The following is a 23,779-nucleotide window of genomic DNA, read 5'->3' on the forward strand; positions in this document are numbered from 1 at the left end:
TTCTATTACATTGTGTTTTGTTGTTGATTAGATTATTTTAATTAGTTACATTATTAATATTCAACCCGTTAAAAATAATATTTTTATAAAGATATATTAGTAAGACTGATTTCAGTGTATAAAGGGCACTTGAACATCATTTCGGTCAATTAAGGAAACCGGTTTCCTAAATTGTACTTTTTCAGACTTTTTTAAGAACTTTAATTATCGTTTTTCATATTACATTTTCTCATTTTCTTGTAATAAAAAATGAACACCAATAGAACAACCTTTTGATTTCTAGTAATATAATGCTCTTAAGTTACATAGTTTTTGTGACAGCTTGTAAAGTTCGTTAACTGGTACAATATAGGCAACTTTACCCTAACTGTGATTTATCAACTGATTGGTTTCCGTTGTTTACGGGGGACGGTTGAACTGCTGCGGATTTACGAGTCGGTTTGGACGAGTGTGGGTTAAACTCGTTATGCTCTCCAGCTCAAACATTGACATAATTTAATCAAATGTTCCTAATCCCAACTAATATTATAAATGCGAAAGCAACTCTGTCTGTCTGTCTGTCTGTTACGCTTTGCCGCTTAAACCTCGCAACCGATTTTGATGAAATTTGGCATAGAGATAGTTTGAGTCCCGGGAAAGAACATAGGATAGTTTTTATCCCGGTTTTTGAAACAGAGACGCGCGCGATAAAGTTTTTCTGTGACAGACAAAATTCCACGCGGGCGAAGCCGCGGGCTGAAAGCTAGTCACCTAATACATCGTGCTTGATTTAGTGCCTAAAGCGTAGCTCGAGTTCAAATTGGATCAAGATTATGAGGTTCGCTGTTTCTATCAATAATCTCATCGAAATTGATTAGTAAGACAAGCCTTGAGTGAAATTAATTTAGCAATATTGTGCATCAATTTAATTGTTTAAATATCTCCTTTCTTCAATATCACTACAATTGGTTTGGACGGTAACAAATTTATTAGATTATAGATAAACTAATAGTTGATCCTAAATTAATTGTAACGTTGCCTAATTGGCGTTTAATGAAGGGGAAAATCCACTCTACTCTTGAAGCGCTCTACACCGTCCGTTCATAGTAACCGTATTTTTAGATCAAGTGATGTAAGCTCACAATATAAATTTGTAAATCATCGCGTAAATATGCAAAAATATTGAAATTTTCGCGAAGAAACTTGACATTGGATTAGCGGTGAGGCTGAAAATAGTGCTATAGCTGATCAGATGTGATATAACAAGTGAGTCATCGACCTCTTGTGAAAAAACAGACAAGTGTGGACGAGGACTTTGATAATGAAGGATTTGTAGTTTTTAATTAATTTTCAGACGTTTCCAGGGTTGAAAATTGGTATAATAAGACAGGACTCCCTAATACTACCTCATATAATATGGATTTAGTTGAACTTTGTGATCCTGTTTAGTTGGTTTCAGTTCTACTTTCAAATAGATTTTTGAAAACCGTGTGATCCTGTAAAGTTAATACTGTAGTAGGTTATGTAAATTATAGAGCAATTCTTAAAAAACTCATAGATAGAGATAGCTCTCGTAATCCTACATAGATGTATTCAACTTATTCGGAAACGGAACGTAATTAATTGATTTGCATTTCCCGGCTCTAATACCGATCTTGATTGATTGAATCCCATGACTTGCGCACGCGTCACGCTGCGGTTTGGACGAAACAGTCGAATCCGCCCTTGTCATTATGCCAGCCATGTTTTACTGTCTCCGGACGTAATAACATGTTTTGTTGTTTGAAGTTGTTACGATGGATGTGCTTTTAGTTTTCAAATCGTTGATGTTATGATAGATATTTGTATAATTATTTAAAAACGAAATATTCACATAGAAGTCTTTAGGATTTCAGGATTATTAATATAATGTGATTGTTTAAGTAATATTTGAATGCAAAACCTAATCTATCTTGTGCGGATCTTTTTTTTTATTTGTTTAAACTTTTTTATACATTTATTCCGCACCAAGCTTGATACTAACATTTCTTTATAGCAAAATGAATTCCTCACATACCAAGTCACGGGAAAAATGCTGAAAAATCTAGCGTAGCAGTGAAGAACGGGATAAACTAATTACCATGACATACTTTCTTCAAAGCGAGTCCTTGAAACTATGGTATGTGGCCCAAAACTTTTATTTAGCAAAACTGGAGCACTCAATATCGGAATATTTATAGATGGGGTTTAATATAAGTTTAGAAATATGTCAAGTGGCTTTCTAATATATGGTACTCCAAAGGTAGGTTACGTCCCACTGACGTATTAATATCATCTATCTACACTACGTCATCATATTAAACCAATGGAATTACTCTTCTGAACTAGCTAACAAGTTTATCATCTTACAGAATTGTTAAAAATCCACGTTTGTTTTTTAGACTTAGTAAACAATTTTGGACTAATTAATAACCATGTTCTACTATTTTATAAAGGTTACCAAAGTGATACTAAATCGCAATGGAAAATATTTCTATTCTTTCTGATTTTTTATTACAAACCACATCGATCTCGGATTTTGGAGTTACCTACATTGTCTGTAATTTATAACATCCGATTTCTTTCGGACATTCTAACATTCTAACACCGGACAGCTTACGACGGGCATATCCTGGATTCCCGGCGTACAATGGGATGACTGCCAGGGGAAAACAGAATGATTAGCAGACTTTAACCGCCGTGACGTCGGCGCGATCTCATCGGAACCAGGAATAACTCGCTTGTACTCATAATTGTTCTGGTTTCAGAGTTCAGACAACACACCAAAGTTTAACTTGTTAAGAAATAACTAATAACGCAGCGTGGGACGTCCACCCACAAGGTGGACCGACGACCTGATAAAGGTAGCAGGAAGGCGCTGGATGCAGGCCGCTACCAAGTCATTGGGGGAGGCCTATGTTCAGCAGTGGACGTCCCGTGGCTGAAATGATGATGATGATGAAGAAATAACTAGAAAGAATATTTTTCGTCTCATTTTAAATTGCCAAAAATAACGTTTGATTTATTGATAGTTCTTTTATTTTCAGAGCAAATTATTTATTTGTACCTCTTAAATTTTTAGAGCAAAATTAATCTGTGACTTCGTTAAATCGGCTCTTCAAAATATTTTTAGTCAAAATAAACTGTATTCGCTCATACTTTTCAATGTTTCCAACCGCGTCGCTTAGGCTGAGTTGCACGACCTTCAATTAACAGTGACTATGACGATAACCGGTGTGTTTTGTATGAAGTTTGACAGATTTTTGACGGTTGTCAAAGTTAAAGTAAGATGGTGCAACCCAGCCAGAGTATTCTTACTGAAAATAAATTGGCCTCGTCACATCCTCGTCACGACTGGAGTCATCGACATTTGCACTGACTGCCCGCCTTATAGTGCACGTACCTACGTAAGCGTTTCAAGAAAGTCTAAAGACTTCAAATTGTTGGGGACACCCATCAAACAAATTTAATAGAGGGTCATACGGGTCGAATTGAGAACCTCCTCCTTTTTTTGAAGTCGGTTGAAAATATTTTGGTAACTTAGTGATAGAGTCAGTAAAATTGCATTTACAAAATTATTTTCAGTTGTAATGTCCAATAACATCTTTGATTTTTTTTATTTTAATTGTTAAACGCCCAAAATTCATTAACAAAACTTTAACATCAGCTATCATGGCTTATCATGAAAAGTTTATTTTAATGTTGATATAATTAATTAAATAAAATCAATTAAATATCTCTCAGCTTCGGACACACTCAGTATTCATCCATTCGACTTACGAAACTAAAAGCCAAAACTAAAAGTATTTGCCCTAAGCCCTACTTTCCCTACGCAACCAGCCCTACGTTGCCCTAAACTCCCGCGCAACCGTCCATAAGTTGTCCTAAACATGGAGTCAAAGGCAAGGTCACATTCAGTGAAAGTGCGTGCCGAGAACGGCCCGTTTGGGCGGGCGGCGTAACCCGATCCGGCGTGACGTCACGCGGGCCGTGCGCAGTGGCCGCACTTATGCACAATGGAACCATGAACTAGCTGGAGGCGATTATTTGGAGACGTTACACGCTTTTGTGGAGTCGTTTTTGAGATCGTCTTTGTTTTTTCTTGAAATTGATACTCAATAATCAAGATTAGTTTTTAATGTGCTCATTAAATCGACTCTTACCGAAAAGGTTTTATACCTACATTTCGTTATGCCAAATCAAATGTTTACTTGAAGAATGAAAATTGATATAAATTTATTTCGTAGGTAGGAATCCATTCTTAAGTATTCCAATACTGATATTGATATTATGGTAGAGCTTTATTGAACTGAGATCAATCATTATTGATTTTACACCACGTGAGAAAACTTTGAAGTAAGTAGATAATTATTTTACTTACGTCAAAATTTTGCTCAAGGCAAATTATATTGTAATTTTTGATACGAGAGAATACAAAAGTAGAGTTTTAATAAAATCGAGGATTGATTTACAAAACTAACAATTTTCTGCATTCAATGAATATCAATGTTCGATATTGAGCGATGAATATTCATAAACAATTTCACGCTCCGGCGCGGCGTACGAAACAAATAAAGCTTTTAATTGAACCACCTCGCTGTAGTTCTGAAATTTTAACGATGTCTCTACCCAAGTAACATTTTACTCCATTTAAGAGTTCACATTTAGTTCCAATGTGTACTTAAAGCATTAGTACAGTTCACTCGTGATGTATAAGCTGTATTATTGCAATTAATTACACCTATACCTGTCTAAGGGACTTATAGGAGTGTAGACTAGTGTAGAGTTATACTTTTATACGATTCTTGGTGTTATAATACTCTAACAACTATCCTTTAGTCAGCCATCTGACTAAGAGCATTATAGGAGGGTAGAGATACGGCAACCGCTGTTTAACGGCCTACTTGTACGATGTTATAGAGCTAGCATTTTAATAGAACACACGTGGTCATTTATAAAGCCAAAGGCTGTTATGTTTACTTGTTTTAGACTGTTATACAGCTAGTAGCTGTAGTAGGACTTGTTTGTGTTAATAAAATAACCTTTTTTTACTATCTGTACAAAAGTGTTTCAATGGTTCGCATGTGCACTGTAGGCTGTTAAAAGGACTATATGTGTTGTCCATTAACATCAATAGCAGTTTATTTGTCCACAAGTACTACTCTTATTTGCTTTAAGCTGAAAATGAATGTGAATGTGATATTCTATTACACTTTTCCCCAAGCCTGTTTTTAGTTGTATTTATGGTGGTTCTGTACATGATGCAGAGGAAAATATTATGCCTGAACCTGAAAGTTCCCTTCAAAATATACAGATATCAGAGTGTGATGATTGCAGTTCTAGTGATAGTGAATACAATTTTGATTTAGACAATTATTTAACCTTTAGCAAAAAAATAAGAACATGGGCTATTGAAAATCGTATTCCTCATTCCGCTTTGAATAAATTGTCAGGCATAATAAACGAATTTAAACCGGGAACACTACCGTCTGATGCTTTAGGTATTCATACTTGACTATTAGTACCTGGGCTAGGCGATTTAACGGACATTAATAATTTTTATTGCGGATCTCTAAAATTTCAGTATTTGAAAGAATTAAAGATACACAATTGACCTGAACTAGGTACATCTTAAAGCTGTACATAAGTTCACATTAGAATAAATTTATAGACATTAGCGCTGTAGTGGTACAAATGTGGAACTTAATATAGATAACAGCATTCTAACAGAACACATGTGAACCTAATATACGCTCACCGCATTAAATTGGAGTTATAACAGTTCACATAGCCGTATTTCATTTCCACCATTTTGTTCTACATAACCTAAAATATTTACCAAATAAATCTCCAAAATTAATGCAGATTTATCACAAAATTCGCAGATAGAGCGATTGAGTTTTGGTTTCATGTTATAATTAATTACCGTAGTATAATTATAATGCCAATACAATATCAAAAACTGAAAATTGTAGATTTCCTCTCAGCCAGTTTTAAATATTTTAAAATGAATATCGCGTTTTTACAGAGGCGCGTAAATATTTTAGCTGTAAATATGTATACATTTCACGATAAAGTTGCATTCCCAATGGCATTAACATTATTAAGTATTTAAAACCCGTGTTATTATTTGCATAAATGATTATATTATCCGCCCGAGTTGTTTCCTCTTGGCACTCACGTACAAATACCAAACTAATATTAAAATGTGGAAATAATTTAGGACACACGTGAACTTTATGTAGCATTGGAGTACTTTTGTCGGACTTTATAACTTTGAAAGCTGTGCATTTAGCCACTTGTTACTCTTTATTGTCCTCACGTACGTTGTATGGTTCACACTGCGTCCCATATAGTGCCGTAAGTCAGCCTTAAGTACGATGTTACTACTTAAACTGCTATTATAATGCTATTATACTGCTAATGTACAGCCATAGTGAACTTAAAGCTGTCTAATTTGTGCCCAAACTGGTTCTATAAAAGCATTATAGCAAGCTATACAGCTCGTATACAGCTGACATACACAGCTTGTGGAGTACATGTGAACGACTATTGAACTCTTAAATGGAGTAAAATGTTACTTGGGTACTCTTTGATACAGTTTAATTTGAAGTAGGTATCCAAACGAAAAAATAACTGAACAAATGAAGTGACCCGATGGGCGTCTTGAAACCTGCTTACGGGAATATTGCTTTCACGGAATCCAAAAAACAATAGAACCAAAACACCTTCTTGTACAAGTACTTAAATCAATATTCCACGTGACATTCGCACACCCCAGAGGTTTGATAGCCAATATTAAAGAAGAAGAAGACTAACAAATGCAATTAACTTGTCATATCATAGTCAAAAAAATAGATGTTTTAATTACTTACAATGAGAAGTATCTACAGATTTCCTGAAAGAAAAACCTTCAGAGTTGGTACTAAAGACTTAATCGAGCAAAAAAGTTCCCTCTGAAATATTGCCGTCTGAAAAAGCCTCCAATGTTTACAAACAAACCAAATCGAAGGCACTCGTCCAAAACCTTACGCATACTACATAAGTTACGCGCGCGTAACGTATCTAAGCTAAACTTTATTCATGAATGAAGCGTTATTTTCGCATGATGCCATCTTTTTTTTCAGACGCGTTGGCGTACCACACTAGATATTAGCTCGTATCCACTGGGTGTGCTCATATTTTACTTTAATTTACGTATAGCGGCATTATTAGATGAAAACTGGGCGTTTGTTTCACGAGTTCAATGTCATTTGGATTTGTTTGACGATGTCTTATTTGAACAGTTGAAAAAAATATTTGATTATTTTTTATTGAATGGAGAGGATATTGTTGTAATGGTTTTATGTGGTTACGAGTTGATGTATTTATGGTAGAGTTGTTTGTTATTGTAAGCTGGTTATTAATGGCTAATCTTTACCACGATAGATAAATTAAGAAATAACTCTATCAAACTTATACTCTAGAAAAAGGGTACCCCTGACCCTAAAGATTACAATGATAGGTGTAAACATCAAATTAAAGGCATGAATCGACTTTTGAGCTTCATAATTTCATAAAAAAACCCTAAAATAAGACCTACTTATGGTCCAATTCATTATTCAAATTGAAATAATTTAGCTAGACTTCAGCATTTTCAGCCCCTAAGAAGGTATTCATCTATTTTTGTTCCCTTTGTTATCCGTAACTACTTAACTGTAAAGATTTTCTATGAAATTAAACTACTCACACGGTGTACGTTGCATGCCTCAGTTTTATGTTCCCAGAAATTTTTATAGATCAAAATATCTGGCCACGCGCCAAATACACGGCGAATTTAGACACGAGCTTACCCGTAAGGCCATCTTATTAACGCGCGCACTGTCACCTGTCGAACGGGACTAATCAACGATTAGCGGGGTGACAAGATGCCTAACATAAGCTGGGATATCTTATGAATAAATAGGTGATGTTTTGCAACAAATATGTATAGTGAACTTGTGGGTGGACTGTACCGTGTACATGGATGATGGACAGTAAAGAATTTAAGGAATATTTTTAACCATGTCAAAGCTTCATGAGAGCTGCATGGATCTAGAAAGTCAGGATAAGTACTTATATCGTCTTGGCGGACATACTGGCCGTGCCCGCAGATAGTTTTTTTTATGAAAGACAAGGCAGGTAACCTATTTGACTGCAATCGCCCCAGTTGTTAAGTAAGATGCAGTCTATGATGATAGGATACATATCTGCCCTGTAAGTGCCTATTCACTTTGAAAAGGCCCGGATTATAGTTTTCAGGAAAGACATCAGCAGGCAGCAAATTTCAGTATACTGTGCAATAAAGAGTAATATGTAGCTAACTCTACTTTACACTACACAAAATGCTTGTGCTCATCACAATAATATATTTGTCGCCAGCGGGATTAGAATCCAAAACTGCGCTTGCCTGATGCTTATAGTTAATCAAAACGTTGATTTAGTTTCAGATGGTAGGTATGTAACTCGCACAGAATAATTCGAAGTGAGTTTTACAATACGAATGTAATTTTAATTAATGTTAAAGACTAAAGTTTTATTAGGTGATTTATGTCTTAGTGACGTGATAATTTCTGAGCTGAAGGATCGTAAAATGGCTAGAAGCATTCTTTGATGTTTGTTATTGTTAAAGAAGATACGACAGTAACCAAACAACCGATAAAATAAGTTTATTACTCTCAGAATAAACATAAGTTCTAGACTAGACTTAATTACACCAACTTAGTAGCCAAGTTTGTCACAGCGTTATTTTTAGTAGGTACTTATTTGGTAGGGTAAATATCAACAAGGCATGCAGAGTTTAAGGTTTAACAAATTTGTTAAAAAAAATAGTTTAGGTAGGTATATAATTTATAAATAATGTCAAATAAGGCCAAAACGAACATATTCTAGAAAATGATGATGCGCGATTTAGACTGAGCATGAAGACGTGAAAAACACGTGAAAAATCCGAACAAGAAAAGTTGTGCGTCTAACGCCATCTATCGGTGAGTAGAAGTACTTCATACTCTGCATTGCATTAAAAGCGACGCTAGTTCTAAACTTTTAACGCTACAAAATGCATTAAAGCTTTCAATGTTGTAAAAATAATATTACGATCTATATCTAAGTCTATAAGATTATTGGTTAGATCATAATAATGACGTATTGTAATATGATGAGACGGTTAGCGGTGATGGCGTGGTTGTGTAAGCCGGTTTTAATCTAATAAATAGGCATAGCTGGGCACCGTTAATCAAATAGTTAACTTCGTTAATCGTTAAACCGTTAATAAAAAAATTAACTTCGTTAAACGTTAAAACGTTACATTTCACAAGATTTAACGCAAGTTAACGTTAATCGTTAATCCGTTAACACGTCATGATAATAAAACGAAAAAAATAATTGTATGCAAGGTTCAAATAATTTCGAAAGCTTGTATCGCGCATGGAATTTATTCTTCTTTTTTAGGGTTCCGTAGTCCTGACAAGGAACCCTTATAGTTTCGATATTTCGAGGTTTTGCTTGGAAACTATTGGCACTAGGAAGCTGTAATTTTGTAGAGATATGTATATTAATCACGCCGACAAAACGGTAGAATAAAATTTTGAAAAAAAATGTAAAATGGGGGGAAGATTTTTTTTTCATCTTCGACCCCATCCTGTGGGGTATCGTTGGATAGGTCTTTTAAAATGGCTTAGGGGTTCCTAAGACTTTTTTCCATTTAGGAATCAGTTTGCAAATTATTAAAGTTTAAAGTGCCGATTTTTGTTCGAGTAGGGCGTCCCCCCCCCCCTCTAAAAACTAAACTGTTGGCTTGAAAAATCTGGAAAAATTCGTGATAATACTGCTATTCATGAACTTTCAAGGAAAACTATAGCGGTTAAGATACATCAATTAGTTTAAGAGTAATAGTCATTTAACTCATGCATTACAAAATTTCTTAACTAGTGAAAATTCCTAAGAAGAAAATATGAAAAGTGTCTGTAGATGAAGTAATTGCTTGCTTCTGAAATACATATACTGTGGTAACGACGGACCACTACGGAACCCTACACTGCGCGTTGCACGACACGCACTTGGCCAATTTTTTTTTGTTTGCGGTACAAGCTTTCAAAATTATTTGAACCTTGCATAAGTACAATTATTTTTTTCGTTTTAGTACAACTGCATTTCAGAATAAAAGCTTGTTTTTAAAAAAAAAAGTTATAATTTTATTTTACACTTTTTAGTAGTATCTCAATCTCAGAGCCTTGGTTCAATTACAATACAATTTAACACTAAAGTGCTCGAAAAGACAAATCCAGCAAACCCAAACTCGATAAGTTAGGAAGACCACCATTTCGTTTAGGAATTCCTATGGCCACCTCCTGACTCCATCATCAGGACCCTGGACATCATCTAGTACTAAAGTGCTCGAAAAGACAAATCCAACGAACCCAAATTCGATGCGATGCCACGGTTTCATTTAGGATTTCCTATGGCCACCTCATAACTCCATCATCAAACCAGCTCAATGGTACCATAGCATTTCATTGTCATTGTACTTACATAAGTATACTAAATTTCAGCTCAATCGGTTGAGGAAAACTGGTCTTAAATTCAGTTGCAAGAGTGGTCCCACACATACTAACAACATGTCGTTAGTGATACGTTATGAACTGTCAAATGATAACGATTGCTTTACACAATTCCACCTTTAGTTACAAAAACTGTTGTTTTGGGTTCTGGAAGTTCTGAAAGCCCGAACGTACTTGTCAAAACGCGTTTTTCTAGCGTTTTTCAGCGTGCTTTTGGTAAATAGTACGTACTGGATTAACGATTAACGGACTTAGTTTAATTTAACGGAAGTTAACGAGTCCGTTAACATTTTTTAAGGTTAACTTAAAAGTTAATCCGTTAATAGAAATGTTAACTTCGTTAATTAACGATTAACGGATTAACGAGTTAATGCCCAGCTATGTAAATAGGTATATCAATGCAATACACTCTCAAATGGTCATACATTCGTCGCAAAATATAATTGAAATTATAATTGTATTGTGTATTTTACAAAGGGTTTTATTTTAATTACTTGAGTAGGGTATACGAATATTGAAACATGGTTGATAATGAAAATGGAATCATTTACTTCGCAGATAACTTATAAGGAACAATGCAATCATTGCCATTTTTTAAACCAAATTGCAACCATCTTTATAAAATCGTATATAAGAAGCTTCTTAAAAATAATTATGTAGAGGTAGACCTGTACGCGAGTTTCCTTGTGGCTGTGATGATTCATCCCTAACAGCCTTCAGTACCTCTAGTAGGAAAAACTTTCGAGTTCGTTTCGTTGCGTATTCAAAGTGTCATCGAAAAATTTTGTATGAAAAATTAAACAGCGCCCCCTAGGGCGGCTATAATGTTTCCTACTAGAGGTACAGAAAACGAAGAAAAATAGTAACTTAGTACCTTATTGCATATGAATACAAGAAAATAATGTAAGGATCAGAACGGGTAGACAAAATAAAAAACATGCACATTTTCTTCAAAACACCACTCACAATAAACTTTCCCGAAACAGCGGTTTCCGAACGCACACAAAATCACACCGCGACGACGAATTAGCGCGAAACTTGAACTTCGAACTGTCACCGCGCGAATCCAATAACTTTTTAAATTAATTTTTTAATTCGCTGGAGGCACAGACTGGAGGAGACACGTCCCCGGTAGCTGTCGAAAGAGTATTGAGTTCACAGTTGGCGAACGCTATCCGGTTAAGAGATGTGTTCCTTGTCGTGTGTGTGCGTCAATTATATTTATTACATCGAACTAGTGACTATAAACAAGCCCAGCGACAGACTTCAAAGAGATCGATAGCTATTTGGGAGATCGATGGAAGAGCTGAAAACGAAATTCTATTTTTCCCTCTAGATTCTCATCAAATAATATAAAAAATTGTGTAAACATTAAGTACTTTTACTTCTAAGAGTATAGTGATAAAACAGAACAGGAATATAAATAAGTTTCAATCAAGAAAATTAGCACGAACTCATAATAACTATAATGTTTGATTGGATACAGCACGCCACTAATGCGATGGAGTAATATTTGCAATAATTCGTTCGTATCGGAATATAGGCCACAGCACTTCAAACTCCTACATAATGCTACACTGAGATAAATGTTCAAAACAAACTTGTATCATCATATTTATCGAAACGCACATTAATTTTACAAAAAGGTATAAATACAAACACTTACCTTTTACTAACGCACTGGCTGAATTAAAAGAAAGTTTGCTCAAAAAAAGAAAAATATAAAAAGTCAAATGCAACTTTTTTTCACACAAAAAAGGTTTGAATCAAAAAAGGCGGGTAAATACCTCGAAGTGCCCTCCGCTACTGAAAGTGGTAAGGTGTGAAGTAATCTGCACGGTTACATGTTAACAGTTTATTTTTGTTCCCTAACACATACCAAACATACAGTTTCAATAACCAATTCTGGTAGCTGAACTATTTTTAACGATTGTTCAATAATTTACGATCTGCCTGCTTAGTTTAAAGAGATACTTCGATAATCTTTTTACTGTTCTCTTATGAATTCAAGCTTTTAAAGCTAAGCAAGTAATGAACTTGCAAATAGTTTGGAGCTCACATGATAGGTGCCCTGATTTCTCTTTAGATAATTCGGGTGATTTTAAATCTAGACACTTAACCAAAATGACAACAGTAATTAATTATTATGTAAAGTAAGGTAACTATTAAAGGACAATGACCAAAAATGTATGGAGTGTGGTCCAAATGTCCACCACTAACGAGACCTATGTAGTAAAATAGTCTACTAAATACTGATTCATTATAACCAAACCGCAATCAAAAATATGCTGTCAGTAAAAAGTTATGACTGAATGAAAAGTCTGTTTTTTACCTTTTCATCCGAAAAATGTTCTTGATTTATCATTCTATCCATTGCACATTTTGGACTAATCTACGCATGTTATGTCATGTCGCATGTGGCGCGGGGTTATAGATGAATTTTATTAAATATTATACTAACTGTGCCTACGACTTTGTACGCGTGAAAATTGTTTGAATAATATTTCCCATTTTTACAACATTTGTCTTTACTGCTCCGCCCCTATTGGTTGTAGGGTGATGTTATTTATCTTAAAACCATCCTTGATAAATAGGCTATCCATAACAAAAAGAATTTTTCAAATCGGACCAGTAGCTCCTGAGATTAGCGCGTAAACTACTACAATTTTTAAACAGTCATAACTTTTTACTGACAGCTTATTTTTTTTTCGTCCCATACTGAAAGTTAATCTCTATTTAAAGGACTATAAGCCAATATAGGTCTCATTGGTGGTGGACATTTGGACCACTTTTGGTCATTGTCCTTTACCATTTGAGAATTGAACCTAGGGTTCAATCATTCAGGGTCTGTCAATCAAGAAAGGAAAACAGTGAATTAAGTACATGATCTTTATGATTGTAATAAGCTTGATAAGAGAGCAAATTATTAATAAATCTATCTCTTTGTAGAAAATATATGGATAAACGCCGGACGCAAGATCTTTTAAGATTCCTTGAATAATTTCGTCACGTTTCTATCAAAATCGCGCATTCTCAGACATGTTCTAGCCACAACAAGTTCACCAGTATTTATCTGATGCTAGACAATTGATAACAAACATGAGCATGCAGTTATTACGGTCAATGCTAACTGCTACTGCAGAGCCATTAGCACTCCACCAAACAGAGTGAAGTGCAACAATAAACAGAACGGGAGAAATACCTTGATCTGCTGTGTTTGATACTTTACGAATAGAAGTCTACCATAGGTATAGTTAACAGCATCAGACTATTAATTTTTGTTGCAAAATAGCCTGTATTACAACTAGAGAAAGCGCTACTGTATTAAGCTAATGTGATGTTGTCCGTACAAATACATCTCATTTAAGTAAAGTCTTACATAAAAGCTATTGCCTGCGTGAGTTTCGGTCAAAGACAACGAGTGACTGGGATAAAAACTAACCTATGATTTTTAATTCAAATTATCTCTATACCCTACTAATCTTTTCAGTGGTTTAAGCGAGAAACAGTAATAAACATCCATTCGTCCTCGTGAACTTCCACATTAACTCGTAAGTATAATTTATTGAGATACACGTTGGAGGAAGGAGGGTTTTGAAAATGATCCAGTGTAGATGTAGCAAAACTGAGATTATCGGTTCCAAATTGCAGCCGGAACATTTACCGTTTATTAAATATCTGCACGTTTGTCTGATCAATGTATCACGGTATCCTTACTACTACGCTTCATAAAATGACAACCTTGTCTTACGACGAGTGACAGCATGGTCAATTTTGATTTATAAAGGGTTTCAAATTAACAACTGTGGGGTGAATAAAGTCTACAGACGGATTTAAACGTAATAATTTATTTCTAAGGACCAGAGCGACATCACACTTTTTGGATAATTTGCGATAATTTCCCCAAGATGCATGTTTTTTGAGGAAGGATATTTAAAAAATCATCATCATCATCATCATCATCATTTCAGCCGTAGGACGTCCACTGAACACAGGACTTCCACAATGACTTCCTTTGACCGGTTGGTAGCGGCCAGCATCCAGCGCTTTCCTGCTACCTTTATGATGTCGTCGGTCATTTCAAAATGCCGAAGTCTAACCGAAGAATAAAGCGACATCTAGTGACCTGATTTTTGCTTTTATTGTATTGTTATTGCATGTCAGAATTTCCAATTACACCGTTCTATTTAAACGTTTACCGTCACACGAGTGAATGAATGCACACAGTTGCGGGGCATTAATAACTAGTTGATGCATAGCCGGCACACTTCCACTGCACTGTAAATATAGACCGCATAAAGTTACCAAATTATTGTAGTATTTGTAGTACTAGTAGGTACTACATAGCCCTGGGATTATTCGCATACCCATGTGTCTAGATGGCCAGTGTCTGTTTTGGGTTGAAGTTTTTGTATTCGTAGTATAAGTATAGTATAGTTATAAATGGGACCTACCTGGTCTTTCTAAAAAATAATACGCTGCTTTCGATACCTCCACTGTCGATTTGAGCCTTCCTGATCCGTAGTACACCTAACAAGTTCACCTGAGTGGACTACGGGCACTTGTTCTGCTGACCTAAGGTTCATCTGGGTAAATTGATTAGATTTTGTAGATGAGTATTTATTTTATTTTATTTTTTATTTATTTTATTACGTATACAAAACAGGACAATGTCCTAAGCAATACAATGACAATATGAAATAAAAAGCAAAACCAGACATTATCCCAAAGCATGTATACACAACATGGAATATTGCCAAGCAGTTGTTGTAAAAATTTAAGATATTATTGAAGATATGCAAGGTTTTCTCTTCAGGTAGGTGGTACTTATTTGGATTTTTGATATTCTTTATGGACTGAGCCTGGATATAGGTCTTCATGGTTATGAATAATTAGAGCTATAATTATTGCTGAATATGGTTATAGATGATCATGAAGTGGCCAAGACCGCTGTTATTGTTTTCTACAGCCAGACACGTATTCAAACGCGACATTGATAACCATCAGTCACTGTCCCTACAAAACGATTATCTAGGTCTGACAGACGATGCAGATTCATCAAAATGTCGATAATGTAGACGATGATATGATTATGCATCGACATTTTCTGCATCAAGAATGACAATTAAAGACATTCTATTTATTCTAGCTAAGAAGCTAATGGATGGAGGTTGGGCGTTAAGTAAGTAGGTACGAAGTAAGAGTATCCAGTCATAGTTCGCGCCTTTACGAATCTATTTTATTTAAAAAGATTAGATTGTAATGTAAATTACTAATGACCCCGTTCACCACTTCAACTAAACTATAAAAGCTTGTGGTTGACGGGGTTTGAACTGCCCTCGAATCGGCAGTTCGACCCTTACACCGTTGGAACTTCAGCATCAATCAAGGCATATTTTCTTAACTTTTCTAGCGTGTTGTATGTGATTTCTGTTCATAAAACATATAATATGTTTTCAATGTCTGTGTGAGTTAATAATAATTATTGATTTGGTTTGATCCCGTGTCTATTTAAACGCAGTCCCCGAGGAATGTGTGCCCTTGCTGAACTCGCTGATTTAAACGTATCGTTATTAAATTCTTTGCGAAGATGGCGCCACCGATCCAGCTAATCACTAGACAGACAACAAATTCGCGCGCTGGCAAATGTCAAACCATCAGTGCGCGCCGAAAATAGACGACGTGCCACCGCGACCATACACTCGTTTGTTTGGGATACGTCGGATCCTGGACCGACAACTACAAGATGATGGTGAATTATTACAGTTGGTACCTTCTTGTATCCCGGTAATGATGTCACTTATCAGCAGAATCAGTAGGGCAACCAAATCCAAAATTAGCCTCAAGCCTCCTTAAAAATTATACGAGTTGTATAATTTTTAAGGAGGCTTGAGGCTAATTTTGGATTTGTTTGTAAGAGTAAATTAAAAAAAAAAAACTTATCTAAAGAGTCGAAATGCCTTGAGCAACATAGCAACTGGCTACACAGCTCCTGAACACAAACAACTGCCTGTTTAGGTCGAAAAGAATGCGATTGGCTTCCATATAAAACTTCCCAGGAAAAAGCAGGAATGACGCATCACAGGACGTGCACTCCCCAAAAGTCGGATAAACAACATCAAATCTGATTAAAGCGGCTGCACTGGGCTGATTTCAGATAATAATATATTAAGAAAAAAAAAAGAGTCGAAACGCACGCCAGTAATCATAAGCCAAAGCTAGTATCTGAATAATAGTTTGTGACAGCAAAATCTATCTTTTTAACAATGTATTGCTATAATGAGTTAATCAAAGGGCCGATTGCACTAAAACAACACGAATGTAATGATAATGATCATTACTATCAGTTATTCTTTGGTAATGTGTTCAGTCTGACATTGACTGCTGAAAGCTCAGTGATAATGGCGCTAAATTGATCGCTACTGCAATTTGGTGTGTATCCAATGAAGGTAATTTGAAAGCATGAAAAATTTGAACTACTAGCAGGTATTTGAACGGTGACAGTTTTATTTGTTTATTGGCAATAATAAAATCAATAATGTTTATTTTGGGTGTTGTTGACGAAATTGAGGAATTATATTATTTGAGCAAGGTCTCCATCATAAGCGGCCTATAAGGCTGTGGAGTGAAGTCGATCCGGATAGAGCCGCAGTGAATCGTTTTCAAAAGTATTTTTTTCATCGCAAGACCATGGTAAGCGATTAAGTAGCTTGAAAATATTTACTATAACTTTCTGGTTGGGGTTTAAATGGTTAATCTGTTCCTACGTGCTCCAGGGGCCCCGTATCGTTGATACGGCTGATAATGCGTTAGCTACTCCCCTGGCTGTGACTACTACGCAACACTGTTTATGTAGTTTTCGGGTCTATCTGTCACTGCTGGCATCTCGCTTTGCGTAAGTGGGATGGCAACATTCAAAAGTTCAGGTAACGTTTTTCGGAGTAGCCCTGCAGGAGTCTGTAGGACGTCTATACAACTAGACTTCAGCAGGATTCTAGAGGCAGCAAGAAGTGAAGGTCACGTACCGGAAAACGCAGCATGTGACGTCCACACAGGTAGACGACCTGATAAAAGTAGCAGGAAGGCGCTGGATGCAGGCCGCTACCAAACGTGCGATGTGGAAGTCATCGGGGGAGGCCTATGTTCATTAGTGGACGTCCTGTGGCTGAAATGATGATCATGATGATTCTAGACTGACCTCATCGCAAGCGTGGCAGCGCGGCTTAAGCCGCTCGTCGTAGTGCCGCACGCAGTACAGCCGCCCGTCCAGCGCGCAGTACGCTAGTTCAACCAGCAGCTCGCCGCAGTCCGCGCACGCGAAGCACGACGGGTGGAACGGCGCCTGTTGGGGGGTTAAGATAATGTGAATATGACCAACAAAAATAAATAAATAAATAAATAAATGTAATAATTATTATATTACACACGGTGCTGCTCGCCAGTTCCGTTACTTGAACTTGGCTGGACACGATACCGCGTGTCTAGATTATTATGTGTGACTTTTTGTAAGTAATTTGTACAAATAAAAATAAAAAATCTACACGTCAAGTTTGACTCATTATATTTTTTTTAAAATTCAGAATAAGGCACGTAAGTAGTACTTACTTACTAAGTACCGCAATGAAATCTACATTTTAATCATTAAAATTACCTAAATAGAATTGGTCTTCTCCGAACAAACTACCTACTATATCCTCCTTATTATTAAAAAGTTACGCCGGGAATGAACACTGGATTAAAAAAAATGACATTACCATACTAAATGACAATTTAAATCAGAGGTCAAAAATAGGGTGTTACCTTTTATTATTAAGGAGGTAATAGTTTTAAAACAAGTCTTTAACGCCATCTATCGGCGAGCAGAAAAATAAATGTCTTATCAAAGGTTCAGCGAAGTTAGCTAAATAAAAAATAAAAATTACCTCTTCACCCAGTCTTGGCGCTTGTATGGCGATGCTTCCACTCCGTATGGGTTTGGTACAACCCATACATTCTATTGAGGTTCCATGGTGCTGTTGTGCGACACCTGTAAAAAATAAATTGTTTCAAACAACAGTTTTACTACTCCACAATAGATGGCGCTAACCAAAGCATGCTTTGAATTAGTACTAAAAATGTTTCATAGATGGCGCATATAATATCTTACCAATGTCAAGTGCAATTTCATTTCTAGCCGAGACGAAGTCTTCGAATTGCTTGCGATGCACTTCATCAATATGTCGGCAATGTGCTAGCGAGAGATCTTGCTTCGGCAGCTGGATAGCGAGGGCCCGGGTCCTCCACGCGCGCCATGCTGCTGCTCCGGTGGCGCCACCTACGCCGGTCGGCGCGCGTTCGGCGAGAGACGTCCAATAAAGCTCCGTCTGTAATAAAATTAAATAAAGCTCCGTCTGTAATAAAATTAATTAAACTTTAATATTATTATGTTTGAACATGATTTGGATATTATTTTTCCGTCGGTTACATAAAATTAAACATATTTCATAATTTAAATTTAGCACTTATCAAGCAAGTGTAATCTGGCTACTCACATCAATGTTGTAGGTCTTTAAACATTGATTTCAGATGGCATGCGCCTGTAGTTTGGAAATAAGAGAGTTGCTAGTTTTAACGATATCTTAGGCCTATTTCAAACTCTTGTTAAATTCTTCCCGATTACGATTCGGTGGCAAGTAAGAGTTCCATTATAAGGAAGGTAGCAGTGGAAGAGGTGAAGGGTAAATTATACATATACAATATAACATAAAAGGTAAGCTGAAGTGGCAATGGGCAGGGCACATAGTAGGTACGTAGAACTGACGGCCGATGGGGCAGCAAGGTTCTGAAGTGGTACTGGAAAACGCAGCGTGTGACGTCCGCCCACAAGGTGGACCGACAACATAAAGGTAGCAGGAAGGCGCTGGATGCAGGCCGCTACCAACCGGGCAATATGGAAATCATTGGTGGATGCCTATGTTCAGCAGTGGACGTCCTATGGCTGAAATGATGATGATACCTGTTTGGCGGTGAGTCCGGGCGGGCTGTCGTAGGAGTGGTGGTTGACGCGCGACTCGCGCAGGCCGAGGCGCTCGCGCACCGAGCCCAGCTCCTCGTGGTACACCGAGTGCGACAGCCGGTCGCAGCCGCACGACTTGCATGTCTTCCTGGAATAGGCGAGAATAGATGGGTTAGATTTATTGTAATTTAATAACCTATAATCAACACTGCGTGTTCGAATCAGAAATGAGGAGATCCGCAGGAGAACCAAAGTAACCGACATAGCTCGCAGAATTGCTAAAATCGGGGCACATAGCTCGTAGAGACGATGGCCGTTGGGGCAGGAAAGTTCTCGAGTGGCGACCACGGGCTGGAAGACGTAGAGACGATCTGGTAAAGGTCGCGGGAAGAGCCTGGATGCGGGCAGCGCAGGACCGTTCATTATGGAAAACCTTGGGGGAGGCCTTTTGTCCAGCAGTGGACGTCATTTGGCTGAAACGAACGAATTAACACGACCATGGGCAAAAATGGTTTAGAGTTATTGTACATCAGACGACCATGGGCATAACCAGCTTGACAGCTTCTAAGCCAGGGAGAACATTACCGCCCAGTGGGGGGAGGCCGAAACTTGGTGCAGCTGTCCTACTGTTACACGACGCAGCTTTCGGGATGTTTTGTTTTTCACGTTTATCAGGTTAATATTGTTTGGCCATCGTTTTCAAACTTTACTTTAACCTGAAGCCGCCAAGTAGATATTGAAAGAAGACAGATCTGACCCATTTTTTTAAATACACACTCATGCAACAATTTCATTGATGACGCAGATCGCAGTGATTCAGCCTCAGATCATAGATGATCAGAGGATTCAGCCATAAATCTCTTATTTTTTCAAATATCTAAAGCAAGTTATTACCTACTTAAACACTGGACTAATGAACGGTAGTCCACAAATTAGGTAGAAGACACGACGTATTTGAAGAATTGCCAAGTGACCAAAAGATAGTAAAAGATGAGTTACCACTTTATCTACCTACCTATTTATTTCAGTACGTTATTTATTCTTCTTCAGCGCGTTGAACCTGTTTGTTTGTTCAAAGGTAGTTATCAAAATAATATGTTTAAATAAGATGCCTGAAGAATCGTTGAACTTTAAATAATAACATCCAAACAATAACCATTCAATTTCTTAAATAAACATCTCCGCTGCCCATTCAGTGGTTTTCTCATGCGTGTTTAAAGAATATTTTGTTCTCACATTAGCCATGTATTAGCTTTGTGACGTCACTTGTAAGTCTGCACACGGAAAGTCAATAACCTCGGAATGACATTACGTGCATGATTACTTGCCTAAACTGAAAACTTAAATAGAAAATAAACCGTTAGTTTTTTAAGAGCGCATTTCAGATCTCGCATCATGGGAAAAGAAGAACAGGTAGAATCGTGGATCTCTAGGAACACCTCACATCAGGGAAAACGTTAAATTGTTTTAAGGTAAAAAACAGATTTCTAAGGGTGGGTTGTATTTTTAGCAGAGAAAACCATAACATAATTGATAGAAGGTATTTTCTTTTCCATTAAAAAATCAAGAATACCTACATTATTTTAAAAAGTTTAATACCAACTAACATAACACATCAAAAACAGTCAATTTGTCAATTTATATTCTGTTATTTATTCTCTTTTTTTACGACCATCAAACATTTTGACTAATTTTAACAATAACCATACACGCAAATAACGTCATCCATCCAATGTGAACGTACTGCAAGTCCACGTTCATACTCATACACATTTGCATGCATAAGCGTTCTAAAAATACATACGGAATCCGCAACAAAGGGACGCGGCCCTAACAAGACAATTTCAGGAGGGATAAGTGGACTAATTTAATAAAGTTTGGAGAAGCAAGAAAAGGGCAACTTTTTTGTGATAAAACTCCAGTACCTAAATAGGCCCTATAAATAAGATTTAGGGCTGATTTTTCAATCATGAGTTAACTTTTAACTGAAGAATAAAAACGTCATTTTGACATATTTCCCATACTGAAACTGTCAATATGCCAAACTTATTCTTCAGATAAAATTTATCCAACGATTTAAAAATCAGCCCGTAACCTAATTGGTTAAAAATAAATGTATTCTGAAACATAACATGTCTTTTCTCGTTTCTTCTTTTAATTTACTTAAGGGCTGATTTTTCATTCGTCGGAATTTTTTTAAATGAAGAATACCTAAGTTTGGCACATTGACAGTTTTAGTATGGGAAATGTGTTAAAATGACAAGGTTATTCTTCAGTTAAAAGATATCTGACGATTGAAAAATCGGCCCTAAGGCTGATTTTTCAAGCGTCGGATAACTTTTACCCAGTTGGTACCGGGTAACATGGAAAGCATTGGGGGAGGCCTATGTTCAGCAGTGAACGTCCTATAGCTGAGATAATGATGATAATGGATAACTTTTATAGAATAAGTTTGGTACATTGACAGTTTCAGTGTGGGAAATTACCTACATCAAAATCATAAGTTTAGTTTTTAGTATATTCTTCAGTTCAAAGATTCTGAATTTTGACTATTGAAAAATTAGCTCTTCAGTCGTAGTTGGATCACTTGGATGGATCGCAGTCGATTTGTCTTTTTCCCTTTGCTTAACTTTCTGCATGGCGTCAGACAGTACAAAATTTTGTTTCATGCTTCAATATGTCTTTAGATTTCGAGCTTAGGGACATAATCATACTGTAACGACTGAGAATAAGTTACTTTATTTATTAACATTTAATTCATGTGGCAGATTATTTCCTCAAAACTGCTCTTTCTATTCTACGATGGCTATTTTTACAAAATCTCTAGGTACCGATCTAAGTCCATAGCTATGTATAATTCATACGCTGGCCACGACTCCCGACAAAGCATTGTGCTATCGGAGACAGATCGGCCATTGTGCTCTTGTTAGCATTCGAATGAGATGTCTCGACCGACACTTGTGTCACCTTTCTTGGTCATTGCAACAGTTCAAACTTCAAGCAGTGTAAAAGTATGTTTACAACACTGGCGTGTGGGTCGACCATATCCGTCGGAGAACTGACGAAAAGTTGAATAATCACGTTGTGGCAAACGCAAACGCAACTTAGCGTAACGTGCTTGATGGACCGAAATCCTCGAGAAGAAAACTGGAAGAGGTTAGATGTAAGAAACTTAGCTTTATGGTGTTGCCTGGGAGTTGCTTAGGTCTAGCCACTGCTAGTCCACTGCCATTGGCTGAAATGATGAGGTGGCATGTATGAGAATCTCGAATTTAAATCGCATGCTTAAATTCGAGACTGCAAGACCTATCTGCTGGTCTCCTACAAATGAAATATGCTTCAACGACATGAGAATCTGAATAACCCTTTTAATGCTCTTCAAAATATAAGTATCTTTATTTTTAGACTTTGTTCTGCACTCTACTAGGTCATAAATGTCAATGTCATCTCCGCCATCAGCATTGGAATTCGTGACTCGTCTAAGATTTATTTGAATGCAGACTTTTTGCATTGTACGTGCAATACATGCCTTTTGTGCATTCAACAGAGTCGAAATCGCGTAAGATCCTAAGATAATTAGAAATCTCTAATAGCATTTCGTGTAGACGTATCATTGACCATAATTATTGTTGCTACGTTTACGCAATACAATCTTTGTTAAGAGGAATATAATATGAAAAGGTATGAAATATTGAGGTTTAGATAAGTAAGTACGTCTTTGTTTTTTCTCAACGCATCTATTATGCACAAGGTTAATTTTAATACAAAAGTCAATTGTTTTGTTTTCAGTCAGAGTATGAGTGTTCATAGATAGTCATTTTGATTTGCAACAGGGACGTTTTTCTTCATAATATCGCACACGTATAATCTCAGTTCGCATATCATCCCATTGTTGTTAGCATTCAATAAGACGTCTACAGTCACCGTCGCGCGCCATTTGCCGCTAACTCGCACCTTCCTTGGGGGAATCAATTGGAGCACCAATAACTTGACTGACAACAGAATGAACCAGTGACAATACTGTCTACTTTATAAACTCTTAAAATGTGTTTAATCTTCATCAAGGAAGGTCGAAGGTAGAGACTCAATAAGAAACCCTTTAGTGCTGAAGCAATGTTAATAATTTGTGACATAATTTCCCTACAGATCCAAGAATTTGGTGTGTCTACGAATGAGAAGAAACAAAGCAAGTAAAAGGGGTTAGACAAAA

General features: G+C 36.7%; 1 protein-coding gene across 4 annotated transcripts in view; it reads right to left on the minus strand.

The window, feature by feature from the left end:
* LOC114362595 (four and a half LIM domains protein limpet) overlaps positions 1-23,779 on the minus strand; it is a 108,716-nt gene that overhangs the window by 48,552 nt on the left and 36,385 nt on the right. For all 4 annotated transcript variants that reach the window (XM_028318051.1, XM_028318047.1, XM_028318050.1 and 1 more), the window contains exons 3-6: positions 19,570-19,717; positions 18,721-18,937; positions 18,497-18,600; positions 17,773-17,916 (exon numbers count right to left, since the gene is read on the minus strand). In XM_028318051.1, the coding sequence (XP_028173852.1) occupies positions 17,773-17,916; positions 18,497-18,600; positions 18,721-18,937; positions 19,570-19,717 (613 nt within the window). The remainder of the gene's footprint in view (positions 1-17,772; positions 17,917-18,496; positions 18,601-18,720; positions 18,938-19,569; positions 19,718-23,779) is intronic.

Source organism: Ostrinia furnacalis, unplaced genomic scaffold (genome assembly GCF_004193835.3).
Source record: "Ostrinia furnacalis isolate ACB-3 unplaced genomic scaffold, ASM419383v2 OfSCF6651, whole genome shotgun sequence".
Taxonomy (NCBI): Eukaryota; Metazoa; Arthropoda; class Insecta; order Lepidoptera; family Crambidae; genus Ostrinia; species Ostrinia furnacalis.